Genomic DNA, 17,428 nt, shown 5'->3' with positions numbered 1-17,428 from the left:
AGACTTTGATGTGCAGCGAAAATGAGCTCTGACTCGGCAAGCCGCTACAAGTCCTGTCCTCTTCTAATCTCCACATAGCTCGGGTGTTTGTCCACACCCCGAGGTCGGTGTACCAGAGGATTATGGAAGGAGAGGGTGAGCTGTGGCAATGGAGGAGCCGGTGTTGAAACAGCTGGACAGTGTCGGACGGAGAACCTCTGACGTTTTGACTCGCGCCGGGTTAACAAAAGAGTCCAATAACGTTTTACTATTACAAACTCTTCTACTGTGCATTTCCGGATATTCTTTCGTAGACAAGTATCAACAATTTGTTCAGAAAACTGGTTTATTCGTCAGCAAATAATCGTTGCTTGTACAGATCGATCAACCAGAACCACTTTTGTCCTTAATTATCCGCCTTCGCAAGAACTCTTGTGTTCTGTAATTTAATCTGCATTATTGTTTCTACTTGCTCCTACACTTATTATTTAAAGCATCGTATTTGGTTACATTTTGATATTTTCAAGCTACTTTACTTGGAAAAATAGATACTACAAAATTATACAGAAATTATTAAGTACTTTTAAATGAAGCAGTTTATTTTTTTTACTCAATATAGGGAAAGGAAATAAATATTTATCGAGAAATTGGTGGAGAAATGTATTCTTAATTAAATAAATTGTAAAAAATGATTATTACATTTATTTAAATATTAGATATCGTTATATAATAATAGTATATTTATAGAACTAGTAACATATATGTAAAAATAAAACGTTTAATTTAATTTGATTTATTATGAATGTGTACATTAAAATTTAAAATCAAATAATTGAAAAATAATACGTCATAAACATTAAGAGAGAATTTGACCTAGTTTTTTTTTTTTTACAATCAATTCACCACAGCTTCTGTTCCAGACGAGCTCTGACTTATTTCAACACTCCAAAGCACCAATATTTCTCTTTAAATCATCACAGGATGCTTTTTATCTTCCATTACTTCCATTACTTTAGAGTCTGGTTCTTGTCACTTCCCCTCCTCCGTGAACTTTATCACACTGCAGACTAATCTGACCCCTAACTGCAGTTTCGGACCTCACCACTGAGGCTAAACAGAAACCAGAAGAGAGGATCCATTCGTGCGATAATGTTTAAAAGCGTTATCCTTCACCTCGGATAAGCACTCAAGAGTCCAAAATCAACTGAGAAAATCCATGTAGATTTGATTGATCCCCTGAAATGATCCAAACATGTTGGTCCAACACGCTGTTCTGATCCGCCTCATGTTTCAAGTCCAAACAGGACGAGAATGAGTCAGATTTAAACACAGGTTTCTTTTCTTCCCCGCATTCAATCTGCATTTTCATTCAGGGAGTTTTATCCGCCTTGATTCAGAAACCAAACAGAGCGGGTGAGCTGTGAAGCAAATCAAAAAAACAAACTGACAGAAATCCTGTCAAATCTTTAACTTTATTTGTAATTGATTCTCGCTGGTTGTCCCGGCACGTAAGTACAGGGAAAACGAGGTGCGCCAACATTTTCTGAAAAAAACCCCAGAATTTAAAGCTGGGGGACTTTTATGATCCATGTCTGGGGATGAATTGCTGACAAGGCCGGGCAGGTCCGGAATGTGGCATGGTTTTTATTTAAGTACGTCCTGACGTCATGAAACTGATACATGCTTATTAAAGATTGGCTTGCCAGTGAATTCAGTGTTGGTCTTTTGGTCATTGCTAAAGGGTACATAGGTTCTAGCACTGCCTTTTGGATCGACTCTTTCTTTGCAATGATGCAAGTGATGAGCAAAGACCTTTTGATTTTCCCCAGAGAGCTCCATTACTCAACCAATAAGGGCCAAAAGTCAAGTCCCTTGCTGTGAAATTAGCAGTGGACAAGTAGGTCTAACTGGACTGGACTTCTTCACTTTAGCACCTCCCTTAGATGATGGAGAAATCATAGGGATAAAGGGATGACAAGGTCATAGGTGTTGTTTGGTCAAAGGTCAAAAAGATGTAGGAAGAGGTAGGAAACCTTTCTTGTTAATCCTTAGATCTGGTACCAGCGCAAATTGCATTTTCTTCCACTAAAACGGGCCGATATAAATCACCTGCATAGCAAGAACCACCGACAGGCCCAATGGTCTGGTTTGTTAAATTGGAATCTAAACAGTTTGCCGGAGCAATTACTGAAGAATGAGGCCATTTATTGCGCTTTTCAGGGACTTGTTTACCCTCCTCACCCCAACCCCCTCATGCTGTAGAGACGACTCCTCTGCGTTGTTAATTCCACCAAGAGCACAAAAGACATTCCCTCTTCAAGTCGAGTGGATTTGGACTTGTGTCCTGCATTTATCACACGTTAGCGACGGAACCCAGACGCGCTGGCGACGATGTCTTTACTCACAATTTAAGTCGCCGCGGTCACCGACAAGAGAAAACACTTAAGCGGGAGAGTGGCAGTCACTTAGAAGTTGCCAAGAAAGCTCGTCTTCGGAGTGAAATCAGGTGAGGAGGGAGACTGATAAATGTGCCCCGCCTGCCCTAATGAAACATCCCAGCGGGGTTTGTTTACACTGCTGTTAAGGGGCTGAAACAAGTCTCAGCAGGGACCCTTCGTCGAACCCCCCACCTTTACTCTTTGGAAGACTTCCCCCCCGACTTCCCCCTAGTTTAGTTTTAGGGTGTCACTGATGGTGCCATGACACACCTTCACGCATTTGGGCAAGTGGACTTTAAGGACTTGATGAGTTGAGGGCTGGAAACAAAGAACCAGCTGGATGAATGAGGTTGATTGGTGCTGGCTTAAGGGTTTGAAGACTCCCAGCTGTGTCGACCTTTTGTTTGCGAAAGACCTCAAAGAGAATCAGTCCTCGGGCAGTAATTAACAGGGTGAGGAAGCCAATTTACCAGGAAAGTAGTATTTTCTCTTCCAGAGTCGAGGGCTTTTTTATGGAATTCCTTTTTTCCCTTTTGGAAACAACATTCTGGGTGTTCAACCTTGGAGCGTTCTCTTGTTTGCATGGGTTTACTCTGGTACTCCTCCTTCTGTCCAAAAAAAAACACTTAGAGGCTGATTGAAACCTTGAAATTCTCCTCAGGGCGCAAGCTTGTTTTTTAATAGTTGGCAAACAGTTGAGGGTGTCCCTCGCCTCTCACTCGAAGTAGCTGAGATAAGTTTTAAACTCTCCACGACCACAAACAAGGGAATCATATGTTGAAAATGAATGATTCATCCTTGAGGTTTGTGTGACTTTAATGCAGACTTCTCTTCAGTAGATATGGTTGGAAAGGGTTTTTATGATTCATGATGTGTTGGGATGAATCTTGATAGTTGATAGTAAGATATTTGGTTTGTTTAGATACATTCTTTTACATTTACCCTTCGTTTTTTCTTCTTCTCTTGAAAAGTACACCCCCTTAGCAACAAGGAATTACGCTTTTTAAACACTGTGGTGTTCATAATCATTGATGGAAGATCTTTTAAACCTTTTTGAATTAGCTTTGCATTTGATTTCAAGCCAACTACAGATATTAAGGCTCTTTCTGGGAAACTCCTCAGTATTTCTTAAGCCAGACTTGCGTTGAGTTTCAAGCATGTGTGTAAGGAGAAAAAAATTTTGATCACCCTAAAGTTAATTGCAAAAAATGTTGAGACAACGCAGTATTAAAAGTCCTAACATTGTTCTCAAAATTTTGAAAGAAATCTCCTAAAACACTAGAATAAAAACTAAAGATGATGGGCAAACCTGGTAAAAGTAAAAAAGTACAATAGTAGTTAATGAATTAACAACATTTAATAGAAATAGAGAAAACAGTGCAGATATTTAGAGTCTAAAGTAAGTTCTGTTGTCGCAATGAAGATAAAACATCTTTAAAGATTATATTTGCTGGAGCTGATTATAAAGTGAAAGCTCACAGTTTTGTTTACTAAAGCAAAGAAAAGCTCAACACCATTAAATGGTAGATAAAAAATGTTTTTGCAGAAAACCGTTAATACATTGTAAACAAGATTTTGAATAAATCTAAACAGCGTTTTAATAAAACATCGGACAAACCCGCCCATTTAAATTCCAACCACCGACCGAGCGAAAACTCCTAATGGTCTAACTTTTCCTCCTCATTTGTTCCCGAGAGGTTTTCAGATGCCGGAGTGTTGCACATCATTATTGGAGCACATTTTACTCTCCCTTATCCCTTCCTCGGTGATACAAGTTTCATTTCATTTGATTATTGCTAATTATCAAAGGTTGTCTCTTAATGTCTTTTTGTAATAGCTGTTGAGCGGAAGCTTCTCTGGAGTAAAACAAATGATGAACACAATCAAATAAAAGCGTTGTTGGAATCCTTGGGGAAGTGAAGTGCAAATTATTAGCATCATTAACAGAAAGAAAAATATACTTTGATGTACTTTATGAACTTATGCATTACTAGTACTATGGTGGAAAGCTACTGGCAACAAGTCCAGACTACAACTTTTGATTATTCATGTCAAAACTATGTTTAAATGTATTTAATTTATATTTGATGCATTTTGTTTTGACAGAATTGTAGTTAATACTATCCAAATATATATTAAAACAATTGAAATGACAATAGAATGTATTAGAAGTCAAGCCATGATAAAGAAAAATGTCCAGAAATGAGAAAAACTTGCACACAAAATAAAAATACAAAAAGAAGAAGTAGAAGGGAAGTTAAACGTATATCAAAAAACATTATGTAGTTTTTGCCCCAATGAAAGGAGGAGGTATGTCATTTTGGAGAGACTCAGTTAAGAACCACTGTCCCTCCGTAGAAAGACGAGGTTGTGGCCCCTCATTTGTTGAACTGGGAGGAGCCCCCAGGTCAAAACCAATAGACCGAGGAATGTCTTGTTTATCCTTCAGGCTGATGGGTAATGAAGAAGCAGGTAGAAACAAGAGCAGAGCTAAATTTATTTTAACTACCGAAATCCTAATGACCACTTTCCCCTCACTTTCAATTTTGGACGGTTCCCTCTCTGGTACTCCCAGAGCTCCCACCCCGAGGAAACCCCTCTTTTTTTTTACAACTACAAAAACAATGTCGTCCTCGGATACCGTCGTTTTAGTTGTCGTTAAACACACTCACAGCTAGGCTCAGAGCGCCGGTGAGCAAACACACACTTCCCCGCTCTCCGCACTCCTCACCTGTTATTACAGCGCCGGCATCATTAGCAGCCGACACACTCCGCCGTCCCCATCGCAGTTAATAGCCGCCTCACACACTTCATTTATCACCGTAAAAAAAGGTCAAAATATGCTGAGATCAGCTCGGCGCCGCCAAGAATACGCAGCCGAGGGAATTAGGCTAAAAGGTTAAGTGCTGTATCAAAAACATAAAAAGTATCAGCGTTCAACACTGTTGTTTCTTCGACGTTTATTGACTGTTTATTTGCTCACATAGACAATAATAAATCCTATTAGTGATTATGAGGTTTATCGAAGCACAGTCCAGAAACAAACATTTAATTAATGATGCATGAATATAAAATGTTTAAATATACTAACGAAAATTTTAAGTCACATTTGCAATTACATTTTTTTTTTTTTTTTTTTATTTGTTTGTTTATTTGTGCGATGAATAAATGAATGATTAAACGTTGCCTCCCATCCTTGGTAGCTGGGATACAAGTTTTAAGGAGGGATGTGTTTACTGGAAGAGAAATATTTTTGATTTGTGTGAAAACTTGTTGTCAAAAGTGTTGTTATTGGGCATGGGAGTACGTTTTGAAAGATTCAATTTATAGTAAACACTATTTTTTTCCCATTACTTTCTACTTCTTTAGTCTTTTTATCGTGGTCTTATAGAACTAGAAGGTTCGTTATTGTATTTGTTAAGCAATTTTCGGATGCAAGTACCAAAGATAATGAGCAAGACATCAAGTTTTTCAAATAAATAAATATATTGCAAGCAGTTTAAGTTCAAAGGGATGTGAACATGAAGCTTTGTGTCGCTCTCTGCTCTAAAGTCTGTTGCTAGGGACAACGATTTAGAGTAAATTGGCACTTTTAAAACGTGAAAGCGCCACCTTTCGAGTTGAAAAAAAAACAAAAAACGAGGCTTCATGAAGCTTCACTATTAGCATGTAGCATATGCTCCAAATTCTAGCCAAAGAAGCTGGTTTATGTTAATATTTAGGTTCCAGAAGCTTTAAAAAGAGGAAGGAAAATGTTTAATTTTGTGCTTTTCTTTATTTGCTCACATAGACAACAACAAATCAAATAAAAATGTTTAATTTTGTTAACAATTAAAAGATTTAAATGTAACAAATTTATGAATGAGCCTTTCCTACGTCACAACTTCTTCATAAATCAATCAGACTTTCTTGATAAAAGAAAAGAAAACACTAGTTCAGGGGGCGACATGTTTTAAAAGAAAGTTCGATTGATAGTAGGTGTGTTTGTTTAGCTGCAGTCGGCTCAGCCCCGTGACACCTGAGATAACAGAGTTCAGGTGTGATTTGCACTCTCACTCATGGTGTGTGTGTCTGTCGCTGTTCTTCTTCTTCTTATATATTATTATTGACCTACAAACAGCTCTCTGGTCAATGGAGTAATTATCGCTCTCACTTTCACGCACAACTGAGGTGTAACACACATTGATGTTCACACGTGGAGCTGAAGAACACACTGACACCCGTTCTCTGTTTGTGAGCAGGTGTTATCTCCACCGTCTCCGTGCTGGACCGGGAGGATAAACCCGAGCACAGCATCGAGGTGAGACCGTCTTTGTGAAGGAATATATTTATGTCAGACTTTATTTGATCTTTCTGAAAGTTGGTAAAGAGGACATTTTGATGTGCCTGATGAGTTTTAAACTTACATTTATCTTAATAAGTAGTATTTATTGTTGAAATACATGTTGCTTAATATATTTATTACCACTACAAATACCCTAAATCTCCAAGATCTAAAAAGAAAAACATGTGAGGAAATGGCAATACACTGAATAGATTTAAAAATGACTTATTTTTACAAATAAATGAAAAGTTTTTGCAAATAATTTCACTAGATTAGTTGAGTTTGATCAAATTAATTAAGGTAGGATTGTAATATTATTTGTAAAACTCAACTAATTTAATACAGAAATTTGCAAAAAATAGTTTTTATAACTTGCTTTTTTTTTTTTTTTACATTATTGGCTTTTCTGAGAGAAAAAAGGGTTGTTTTAATGAAGATGGAAAATACATCAAATAAATGCTTAAATATACAACAATAAATAAAATTAATTGGCCAAAAAAGTTTAATTCAGGGACACTAATAACATATGTTAACGTTCCAGGTAATAGTGTCTGACAACGGGTCTCCACCGCTCCGCTCGACCGCCACAGTGGTGATCAAAGTCCTGGACGCCAACGACAACGCTCCCAAGTTCACTGACAAACGCTTCCACGTTATGATGCCGGCGCCAAACCTCCAGCCGGGCCAACAAGAAGTCTGCAGGATGATAGCCGGGGATGCGGACGAGGGACCCAACGCCGCCGTGACCTACAAGATACACCAAGACCAGGACAGCATGTTCGAAATTGACCCGGTGACCGGTGTGGTGACATCTCAAGGCCGTTTCTTTCCCGGGAACTACAGCATTGTTACGGTAGGAATCTGCCTTGTCGTGTCAAGGCAGCCTCTCTTTTTCAAAGGTGTGCCCTGAAGACCCCTATACATGCTAAATTAGCTGTGCTTACATCCCAGAATGCTTGTTGTCATCGCTCACATTAACAAGCTTATCCGATTTTGAAAGGCTTTTTGTACGATTTCTTGAGAACATTTTTGAAAAGAAGACCCATTAGCACCGAGTCTATGTTTGGTGGTGACATTCTTTTAAAGGTGGATCATTCTTCAGAACCAGAGTCTTTGAAAAAATTCTTTTTCATGACCTTTTGTCGATAAAAAACGAAACTTTTAGGTCCAATGTTGAATAATTAGTAAACCTATTCACGAGGGGTGTGTATTAGCAAGAATCTGGCAATGATTTACAACGATAAAATAAATATTGTGATACTGTAGTAAGAAGGGTATATTTGTAGTATTGTCGAGTACTTGACTTGGTAATTTACAGACCACATAACTGCTTTCATTTGTTTTGAAACCACAATAAGTCCAAACATTAATTTTAAAGGCTGCTGGAGTCGACTGTATCCTCTTGTCCCCAGTCATCGCTCGGATTTCAATGTTCCTTTAGCTGCGGAGGCTGAAATGACTACTGCTATCTAGTGGCTATAAGTTTAATTGAACTTTATTGAAGTATAAAAGCATCGCACTGAAAATACTACGACCAGTTCAGAGATAACACAGTAATCTAATATCGGTACTTTCACGTTCAGATCAAGGCCACGGATCAAGGGAAACCACCGAAGTCGTCCACGGCCAGACTTGACATCGAGTGGATCGCCATCCCGCCGCCCTCCCACGAGCCAATCACCTTCGAGGAGCCACAGTTCACCTTAACCGTCATTGAAACGGAGGCTATCACCTACATGGTGGGCATCATAAGGACCGAGACTCATCGGCAGCAGTGGTTCGATATCGAGGGTGAGCGACACACACATCCCCCATTAGCTCGCAGAGTATTGATAGCAAAAGTGTTTGCTCTTCAGGTGTAGTGGGAAAAAAAAAACACAAACTTGTAGCTCTGATGAAAAACAAGAGTCGTACAAATGAGGGTAATGATCTCTAAAGGAAGAAAAACGACTGATAAAAAAAAAGCCATTAACATTTAATTCCAGGAGACACTTAGTTTTCGGAGAAATGAACAGAAGGAAACAGAAAACCGATTCCTGCAATCTCGCTTTAATGACTCCTCATATATCACAGCCGCTGGCTCAAATGTACAAAATATTTGGAGATGATAACTGACACTAGCCACGGCGCCACTTACAGCAAAAGTGCTGAGTTGTCGCACGCCGTCTGGAAGTGAAATGAAAAAAGTGTGCCATCTATCCTGATGCTGCGCTCATAATCAACTATAGTCGGGAAAAGGTCAGCAACAGTGAAGGATACAGTGTTAGCGAGACATGACGAAGCAAAGCGAACACATCATCAGTCTGGGCGACTTACGGGCTGGAGTGTCTCAGAGTCATTTTTTTTTCCAATCCTGCGAGTTGTAGTTTCACTTTGCGGCAAAACTTTGGTCATTTAAAGACGACAACTCAAAGCAATGCAATGTTTTACCTTGTTGCTGATATCAAGGGTAACAACTTTTGTCGATTTCTTGATTGTCCTGTATATTTTCACTTTGATTTGAGATTTTTCGTTTTGGACGAAGATGAAAACGATGATCAGATGCCTCCATACTGCTGGTATGTGACGACTTGTATCTTGTACACTTGGAGCTGGAACTAAAAACAAGCTTAGTATACAGACTTTAAAAAGTTATTTTCTAAACAATTCCTCAGGTCGAGCCTTCAATTTAACATGTACGTTATCGGAGTAGCTCTATGGAATTATTTGGATGTTTTTAAGTGTCTTTTTGGACAAAGACAACAAAGCTCCAGTCACTACTTTAAAATGGACATACATTTTGTTGCCTATAACTCACTTAACTGAATTTTTGGTTGAACGATCTCTTTAAGGGGCGTTTACATGTTGACCCTTTTTTAAAGATTTGTGAGATGGCAGGAAGGCAGTGGAAACCAAAAACCATTCAATTTGAAAAATCTCAACCAATGTCACCAAACTTTTCTGCTTGTTAGGAACCTGTGCTACAAATGGTGTTGGACATGGGATGTCCCGTCACTAGTGTAGCTTGGTCAGATGACACCGTAGGGTTAAAACTGTACATTAACAGCTCCTGCTTACTTAACCGAAGTGATGCGGTCCGAGTTTTTTTTTCTAATTTTTAAGAATATGTAGGATAATGCATCTATGAGGAAAGGGAACTCCGTTCTTCTCTTCCAACACTAATAAAAAAGTAAGAACTTCAAGTTGCCATGAATATTTATGGAAATAAAGACTTCTTATCCACAGTCAACCTGTCACTTTTAGAACTCAACTATTTTAACTGTATCTCAATTATCATGTCATGTATTTCGAAAAAATAACAATCAAACAAAATTGAAACAGGATACAATGAACAGTGTATAGCTTTACATTTAAATAAAACGGAAGCTCTACGGGTAGTCCGTCTATGCCAGCCACAGTCACGACTTTTATAAACAATCCTGACAAGTACCGACCACAAGTAATAGATCCGAATAAGCAGTTTTTCTCATCTTTAAAGACTCTGGAAACCTTGAAATCACTGGCCATAATGTTTTCCCCACTTAAATTAAAAGCATAAATAAAACTAACGCTTAAATTATAGTCTTTGACATTTGTTCCGGCGTCCTGTGGATTTTTCTCGCCGCGTGTCGGAGATTAAATTTGTCGTTCCGTGCTGCTTCTCTGTGGACTTGTGCTTTTTGAAATACATTTGCGGTTCTGTGATCGGGGACGTAAGAAACACAAATAAAAGATCAGTTCGGCAATAAGACTCTCGCAGAGACGGCAAGCTCCTGCCACGACGGATGAATAGATTAGAAGTAAACAGGGAGGATAATAAGAAGCAAAGTCTGTCCGAGCTGTCGTCGGGGGCTGTTTTTTGATAAATCCGCATCTCTTCCTCTCATCAGCAGCCAGATCACAACAGGGTGTTTATCTCCTCTGTTTCCACTCCAACTTTCCCGTGCCTGATAATTACTTCATGTAAAAGTTTCAAGTGGGAGTTCTTCGACATATTGCTCCTAAGATTTCCCCCCTTATGTTGGCGAGCGCCACGAAAGCAGTCGCCAATGTTTCCGTTCGATGATCCATTTTCCTTCTGTTCGGCGGTTCGTGCCAAATCTGGCCGAGCCAGAACACAGTGGAGACTCTCAGCGTGGAAGAGGAACACAGTCCACCGGTCTGGAGGGGACACTCCATCCTTCAGATGAAAACTCATCATCATATGTTTCTATTATCAAGTTCCTTATTATTATTACTTTTGTTGTTGTGACTCATCCGCCTACATGAACATCATACTTTTACATTATGTCGAATATTTTACGTTATGTTACATTACTAATTATAGTAGTAGTAAAGTAGTCATTTTAATCATTTTATTTTTAGTAATTCTTTTTTAGTAATTGTTGTATTAATTTCTTGTTACTTTTACGAAACTTCATACTTTTACGTCATGTTTTTAAGTAAAAAACATTTTTTTTGTAATTTGACGAGTGGATTTCAGATCTTTTCCTTTTTTATTTCAGTTTGTAATCTAAAATGGCCGCAGAGTAACGTCTGTGTCACATGGCTATAGTCAATACCACATTGATTGGCTACTAAGTGTATTGTTGTATGAATTTTATTTTGTAAGGAAACCAGTTGCTTATATTTAGCTCTACTTACTCTCCCGCTTGTGCGGGGCTGGCATGAATTTATGCGTTCAGGAATATTGCGTTTTAAACCTTTTATGAAGCAAATGAGTTACAATTCTGATCGGGAAATCATGATGGTAGATAAAGCCGAACTTATGAGTGAAAAAGTGGCCCGGTTTTCAACACATGACAGCAGGAATGGAATTAATAAAAGTTCAGCTCTTTGTTTTTTTCTTTGCTGGTTGGCTGAGAGATAAAGTTATAAAGGAGTCTCTACAAATGAACATGTTTGCCGATGAGATAGTAGTGTAATTGTGTGGTAAGTAGACAAGGAAGAAAAACAATCAGTTGACATGATAAGTATAACTAAGAGGAAGATGATTAATACATTTATAAAGAGGATGAACCAAAGGTTCATGAATTGGTCATCATTTACAACCACATCTTTTTCATGTTTGAGTGAGAACTGTAAATCTTGACGGGCAAAAAATGCTTTCGCTAGCGTTCATCACCTGCTCACACAGATCGGGGAATGTTGAGCCCTTTCCAAGATTTCCTGCGCCTTGAAGATTTAATCAAGAATTTATGGTCTCGCTTTAACCCCCCCTCCTCCTCCTGTGTACAACTACAGATAGCTATCAGTCCAGGAGATAAGACAGCCAGACAAAAGACAAATTCTCATCCTGACGGAGAAGCACCTTTTCTGACATCCACAGCGTGATATTGATAGAGTTCTTCTCCTTAAAGTGCACTCTGGTTTGGAGCAGGTGGGCGAGGTGTAGTTGAAATGAGGGTCAGCAAGTGCAGGTCCACGGTTGCGGCCTTGACGGGATTTAGAGGAGCTTTTCTTTCTTTTTTTTTTGGTCGCATGTGGCGGGAAGGTTAGCAGCAGCGCAACGTGCTGAAGTTCAGGTGCTGGAATGTGAACGAGGTACTTTGAAACCTTCTTCTTGTGAAGAAGTTTGAAGAAACTTGTCAAAAAACGTTCGGTGCACTTTGCTTTTGATTGACTGAACTGAGTCATAGACGTTCCCCCCAGGGATCAATAAATGCTCTGACGCACACGTTATCTTCCAAGAACTGACTTTGAAAAGTTCGGTCCAAACAGAGAGATAAAGTCGTACGAGTCATTTCGACAAAACGTTTGCTCAATTCTATGAGTCATAAACATAAAAATAAATGTGTTTCGATATATTTTAAATTGTTAAAGTATCTAAAATATTATTGAAAATTAAGAGAAAAAAACAAAATCTTTGAATATGAAATAATTATTCATACCCGTTATGCACTTTTATGTAAAACCCTATAACAAAATGAAGACATCAGGACTGAACCAGAAAACTCTATCAGGTCAAGGACTGCCCATTAGCAGAGCACTAAACAATCTTGGTCAGCAGGACTTGGACCACCCATGGCCGACTGTCTCGAGGGCAACAATTAAAGCTCAACTCAAGTGTTTGCGTCTAAAACCCAAATTATCGACCGCATTCTTGTTAAAACTTTACAAGTTCGGTCGATCCCCAAGGCACAACACAGCGTGTTGCTCCTTGAATTTGTTGACTTTCGTTGAGCTTTTCCCAGGTTCATTTATTGAAGACCTTCTGCCCAAGTTTGCTCCCACCCGAGTTGCTACTAAATGTTTCATGTGATCCATTGAATTCTCGATCAAAGAACGTAGATTCAGGAGCACCACGGATAGCTTGTGTGAGGCTGTTGTGGAGTCTTCAGCCGCTGAAACCTTGAGCCATTTGATGGTGCGTTCGGCTGCCAATGCTAATACCTGGGAATCCTGTAGGCGAGTGCGCGATCGTCTGTAGACTCTCCTTGAACTTGAAAAAAATCACTGTATTTTCATTTACTATCAAGCTGCCGGGCTTATTATTAGTAGCTAGTTTACAAACAGGTCATCTTTTACATTCAAAACAATATTAAGATGAATAGTTTATTTGCAAAAAATCTTAATGATAATCCTAAGCAACCAAGGGCCAATCAAAAAGGTGGGTTAATACCTCTGCCAAGGAGGCCATTTTGTGTTGTAGGGACTTGAATAGAAGGTTGAAGGTTCACTTCCAGCTTGAGGCAACTTGTGTGGAGTAAGTATCCACTCCCTGTGTCTGCATGGGTTAACTCATGGCACTCTGGTTTCTCCCTATAGTCCAAAGTAAAAACAGAAGTAGTTTGGGAACTAAAGGAAAAAAGTCTGCGTTAAGATGGTTGTGTGTCTATATGTGCCTTGAGACAGATGTACAGGGAGTCCCCTGCCTCATGCCCCGAAGAAGCTGGGATAGGCCCCACCCACCGCGACCACCACTAAGGGGAATCAGCAGCAGAAAATCAATGAGTGTTTGATTGGATTTTGGTGTCTTGCCGAGGAATTGATGACGTTCGATATACTTTTACGCTACTGAGTGTTACACTGCGCGTTTCATTTTATTTTCAGAGTTGATGGATTTGTGAAAGAGACAAAACTTCAAACCACAAATAGGAAAGACACAAAAGAAAATTCCGGAAACAAAACTATTGTAGTTCCAAAGAAAATGGTGAATATGTGGAAGAGATGAAGAGAGAAGTGTGAACTACCAGCACCTCGACATTATATTTGTCTGCAGCAGAAGCGCTGTGATAACGAGAGCCAGCGACTATTCCACGAGCACATGAACCTCTCAAGGCAACAGCGTACAGATTCTTTGTTGCTGTACTTCGCAACAGGGAACAGGTTCGGGAGGGGGGGCGGGGGTGTGTGTCGAAGGGAAACATTCGTCAATATTCAATTCCAGAGCTCAGCTTCACACTCGTCACCCCAGCAGAGAGGAGTTGGACCCGACGCAGCAGCTGTTTGTTCTCGGACTGACCTCCCTCCTGCGCTGCCGGGTCAGGGGACGCTGCCTCTGCTTGTGTGGCGGAGGCTACCTCGGGACACGTATTTAAAGTTATGGCGTTTTGTTAGAGGATCCGGGAAGGAAAGACCAACATCTGTTTAAGAAAATGACTGTTGAAGGAATGGCTTCGGGGGTTTCTGACCTGTGAGAGCTTAATTCGAGTCGTCTTCCTCTCCAAAAGTAAATAACTTGCAAACTGCATTACTTTGCAAATTACTGCTGATCTGCATAATTAAGGCCCTAAATTGAGTATTTATGGTTAAACTCGTTTACAACGAGTGGCGGATGATGGATGTACCAGCCTGTGATTGTAATGTATAAACCTGAGGGTGAGATTAGGGGGCAAACTAATGACAAATTGTTTGTCACAAGTTCTGTTGTGCTGCATTGCATTGCCCACTGTGATTCACTTGGTTTTGCACTCAGTGTTACACTCTGTGTTACACTCTGCGATGCACTGCGTTGTGTTGGACTGCTTTGTGTTAGTGCTATGCTGTACTGTGCTACGTCGCATTTGTGCTTCATTGCGTAGCTCTGTGTTTATTGAGTTGTGTTGCGCTGTGTTGCATTGAGCTGTGTGGCATGTGTTGTGTTGCATTCTGTGACGTTGCGCGTTCTTATCCTGCCTTGCATTGCACCGTGTTGCATGTGTTGTGTTGCATTCTGTGGCGTTGCGCTTTCTTATCCTGCCTTGCATTGCACCGTGTTGCATGTGTTGTGTTGCATTCTGTGGCGTTGCACGGTTTTATCCTGTGTTGCATTGCACCGTGTTGCATCTGTTGTGTTGCGCTGTGTTGTGTTGCACTGCATGGCATTGCGCGTTCTTATCCTGTGTTGCATTGCACTGTGTTGCAATAAACTGTGTTAAGATGTGTTGCGTTGCACTGTGTGGCGTTGCGCGTTCTTATCCTGTGTTGCGATGCACTGTGTTAAGATGTGTTGTGTTGCGCTGTGTGGCGTTGCTCGGTGTTATCCTGCGTTGCATTGTACTGTGTTGCATGTTGCATTGTGCTGTGTGGCATTGCGCTGTGTTGCGTTGCCCTGTGTTGTGTTGCGCTTTGTTGCGTTGCACTGTGTTGTGTTGCTCTGTGTTGTATTGCACTGCGTTGTGTTGTCTACGTTGTGTTGCATTGTGCTGCACTGTGTTTAGTTGCGTAGATTGTTTGCTAAATCCATATTTGATTAGTATAATGTGTAGTGATGTGGTTGCTTTGTGTTTGTGTTGTATGGTTTTGTGTTGCAGTAATTTCAAGATTCCATTAGTTTTTCTTTTGCTTTGCTTGGCATTTGTGTCATTATGTTTGCGTTTTTGTCTCTGCCTTACGATCGCCCGTTCAACTTACCATGATTCGAACATTGTTGTGGACAGTTGCGGTGAGTCCAGGATTGTGACACAAGAGAATGTGCGATCATGTGTCACCAACTGTCTGTTCTGAGAGCTGAAAAAAAATAAATAAAAAATATCTTCACTCTCAGGTGAGGAAAGATAATATTTTTGGAGATGAGAAGATAAGTTTCCCAAACACCTTTTCTGATATTCCTCCCATTCATGGAGTGTCAGGTACGACACGTTAAATGAGCGATGATGCAATGCGGAACCCTGACCTAGATAAACATCTGAGAGACGGATGAAGAGATGAACGGATAGAGAAAGTGGAAATTCCTGTGGATCATTTTTTTAACAACGTGACATCGCTGGGCTACTTTCCATGACAGTATGAATAAATAATAAATTGGCTTTCCTTTTTTTTTGTGCTTGGCCAGCTCCTTTGAGATTTCAACCTCTAACCTCGGCGGAGGTATTTTTTACTCTTTCAAGTAGAAGATCAGCAAAGAGAAGAATTGCTTGAACAGTAAGTGTTAGTGCTGACGGTTCTCCTCCTTCGATGGGCAGCATGGACTCCAGTGTCATCGAATCGTGCAGGGATCGTCTGATAGAGAAATATTTTTGGAAGCTTATTCCTGCCGTTACGCTTTTACTGAGGTGGCAACTAAAAGTAGAGCTCATGTGTCTTCACAGAACGATCCAGAGGGCAACATTAAGAAGCTTTAAATTGTAGATAAATAATCAAATCTTTGCTAAAACTGGACTTTTGCGGGTGAAAGACCATCTGTCGGAGCATGGAATTTTGCGTCTCTCTTGCGTCTCTCTCCCTCAGTCACGGTGCAGCAGCGACACAAAGAGCTGAATAAATAAATTTAAGAATCACAACAAAATAAATTATTGAGTGTTGCAGAAGCATCTTTTATTTTTCAATGACTTCAGTCGTCGAGCAAACAGAAAGTTGGAAACAATTGATCGATACGTACGTTAAATATACATCACTGTGGAAAGAAAACATTCGGAGACGTCTTGTTGTACACAAAACAAAAATAAGTTTTATACATATACATGTGGTTTGAGGGGAGTGTGGCTTATCTATTTTTTAAAGGTAACCCTATGGCTAATGGCTACATTAAAGAAAGGATCATAATTTATAGTTTCAGTGTTTCTCCAATGGCCTTAGCGAGGACCTCTGTCATCCGGGAGAGACTCAAATTAGACCCAGTTGACCAGGTGGCTGAGGCGTCCCTAGTAAGTTTTCCACCTAAGGAGATCTCGGGACAGACCCAAACACGTCCACATTCCTCCAAGACTAAAAGGTTTCTGGGGGATTCTGGACACTTGTCTCCTTTAGACCTCCATTTAAATGCAAATGTGACAACATAGCGGGTCTCTCAGGTCGTCTGAAAAGCAGATTCCTGAAGATCTGTGACAAGAAGGATCTCCACGCTCACAAAAGGAGAGAGTTTGACATTAGACTCTAGACATTGCATCTGACAGCCGGACGCGGCGGTTCCGCTTGTCCACCTCCGTGCAACATCTTCTTTATCTTCCCTCTCAGGTGGCGACGAGGACAAAGACTTTGACATTCATCGGAACACCGGAGCCATCTCCGTCGCCCGGCGGCTCGACGCGGCCCGACGTTCCAACTACAATCTGACAGTCCGAGTCACCGACGGACATCAGGCGGCCACGACACAGGTGACCTCTCCGATGGTCACGTGACATCAGCGTTTCTGATTCCTACTTCATTGATTCTTGAGTCTCTATCCTCTTTTACAAAACAGATTGACAAAAATGACTTAATCAAATATCTGAATTATAACATGTAAAGGTGCACATAACAACCACAACATTATGACCACAATATAAAAATTTGAGCTCCTATAATG

General features: G+C 40.2%; 1 protein-coding gene across 1 annotated transcript in view; it reads left to right on the top strand.

The window, feature by feature from the left end:
- fat2 (FAT atypical cadherin 2) overlaps positions 1–17,428 on the top strand; it is a 103,594-nt gene that overhangs the window by 21,383 nt on the left and 64,783 nt on the right. Inside the window, exons 4-7 of the mRNA XM_087798908.1 lie at positions 6,659–6,717; positions 7,283–7,594; positions 8,325–8,532; positions 17,098–17,237. Coding sequence (XP_087655034.1) covers positions 6,659–6,717; positions 7,283–7,594; positions 8,325–8,532; positions 17,098–17,237 — 719 coding nt within the window. The remainder of the gene's footprint in view (positions 1–6,658; positions 6,718–7,282; positions 7,595–8,324; positions 8,533–17,097; positions 17,238–17,428) is intronic.

This window comes from Callionymus lyra, chromosome 9 (genome assembly GCF_982586985.1).
Source record: "Callionymus lyra chromosome 9, fCalLyr1.hap1.1, whole genome shotgun sequence".
Taxonomy (NCBI): domain Eukaryota; kingdom Metazoa; phylum Chordata; class Actinopteri; order Syngnathiformes; family Callionymidae; genus Callionymus; species Callionymus lyra.
This window is presented reverse-complemented; position numbering and strand designations above follow the sequence as displayed.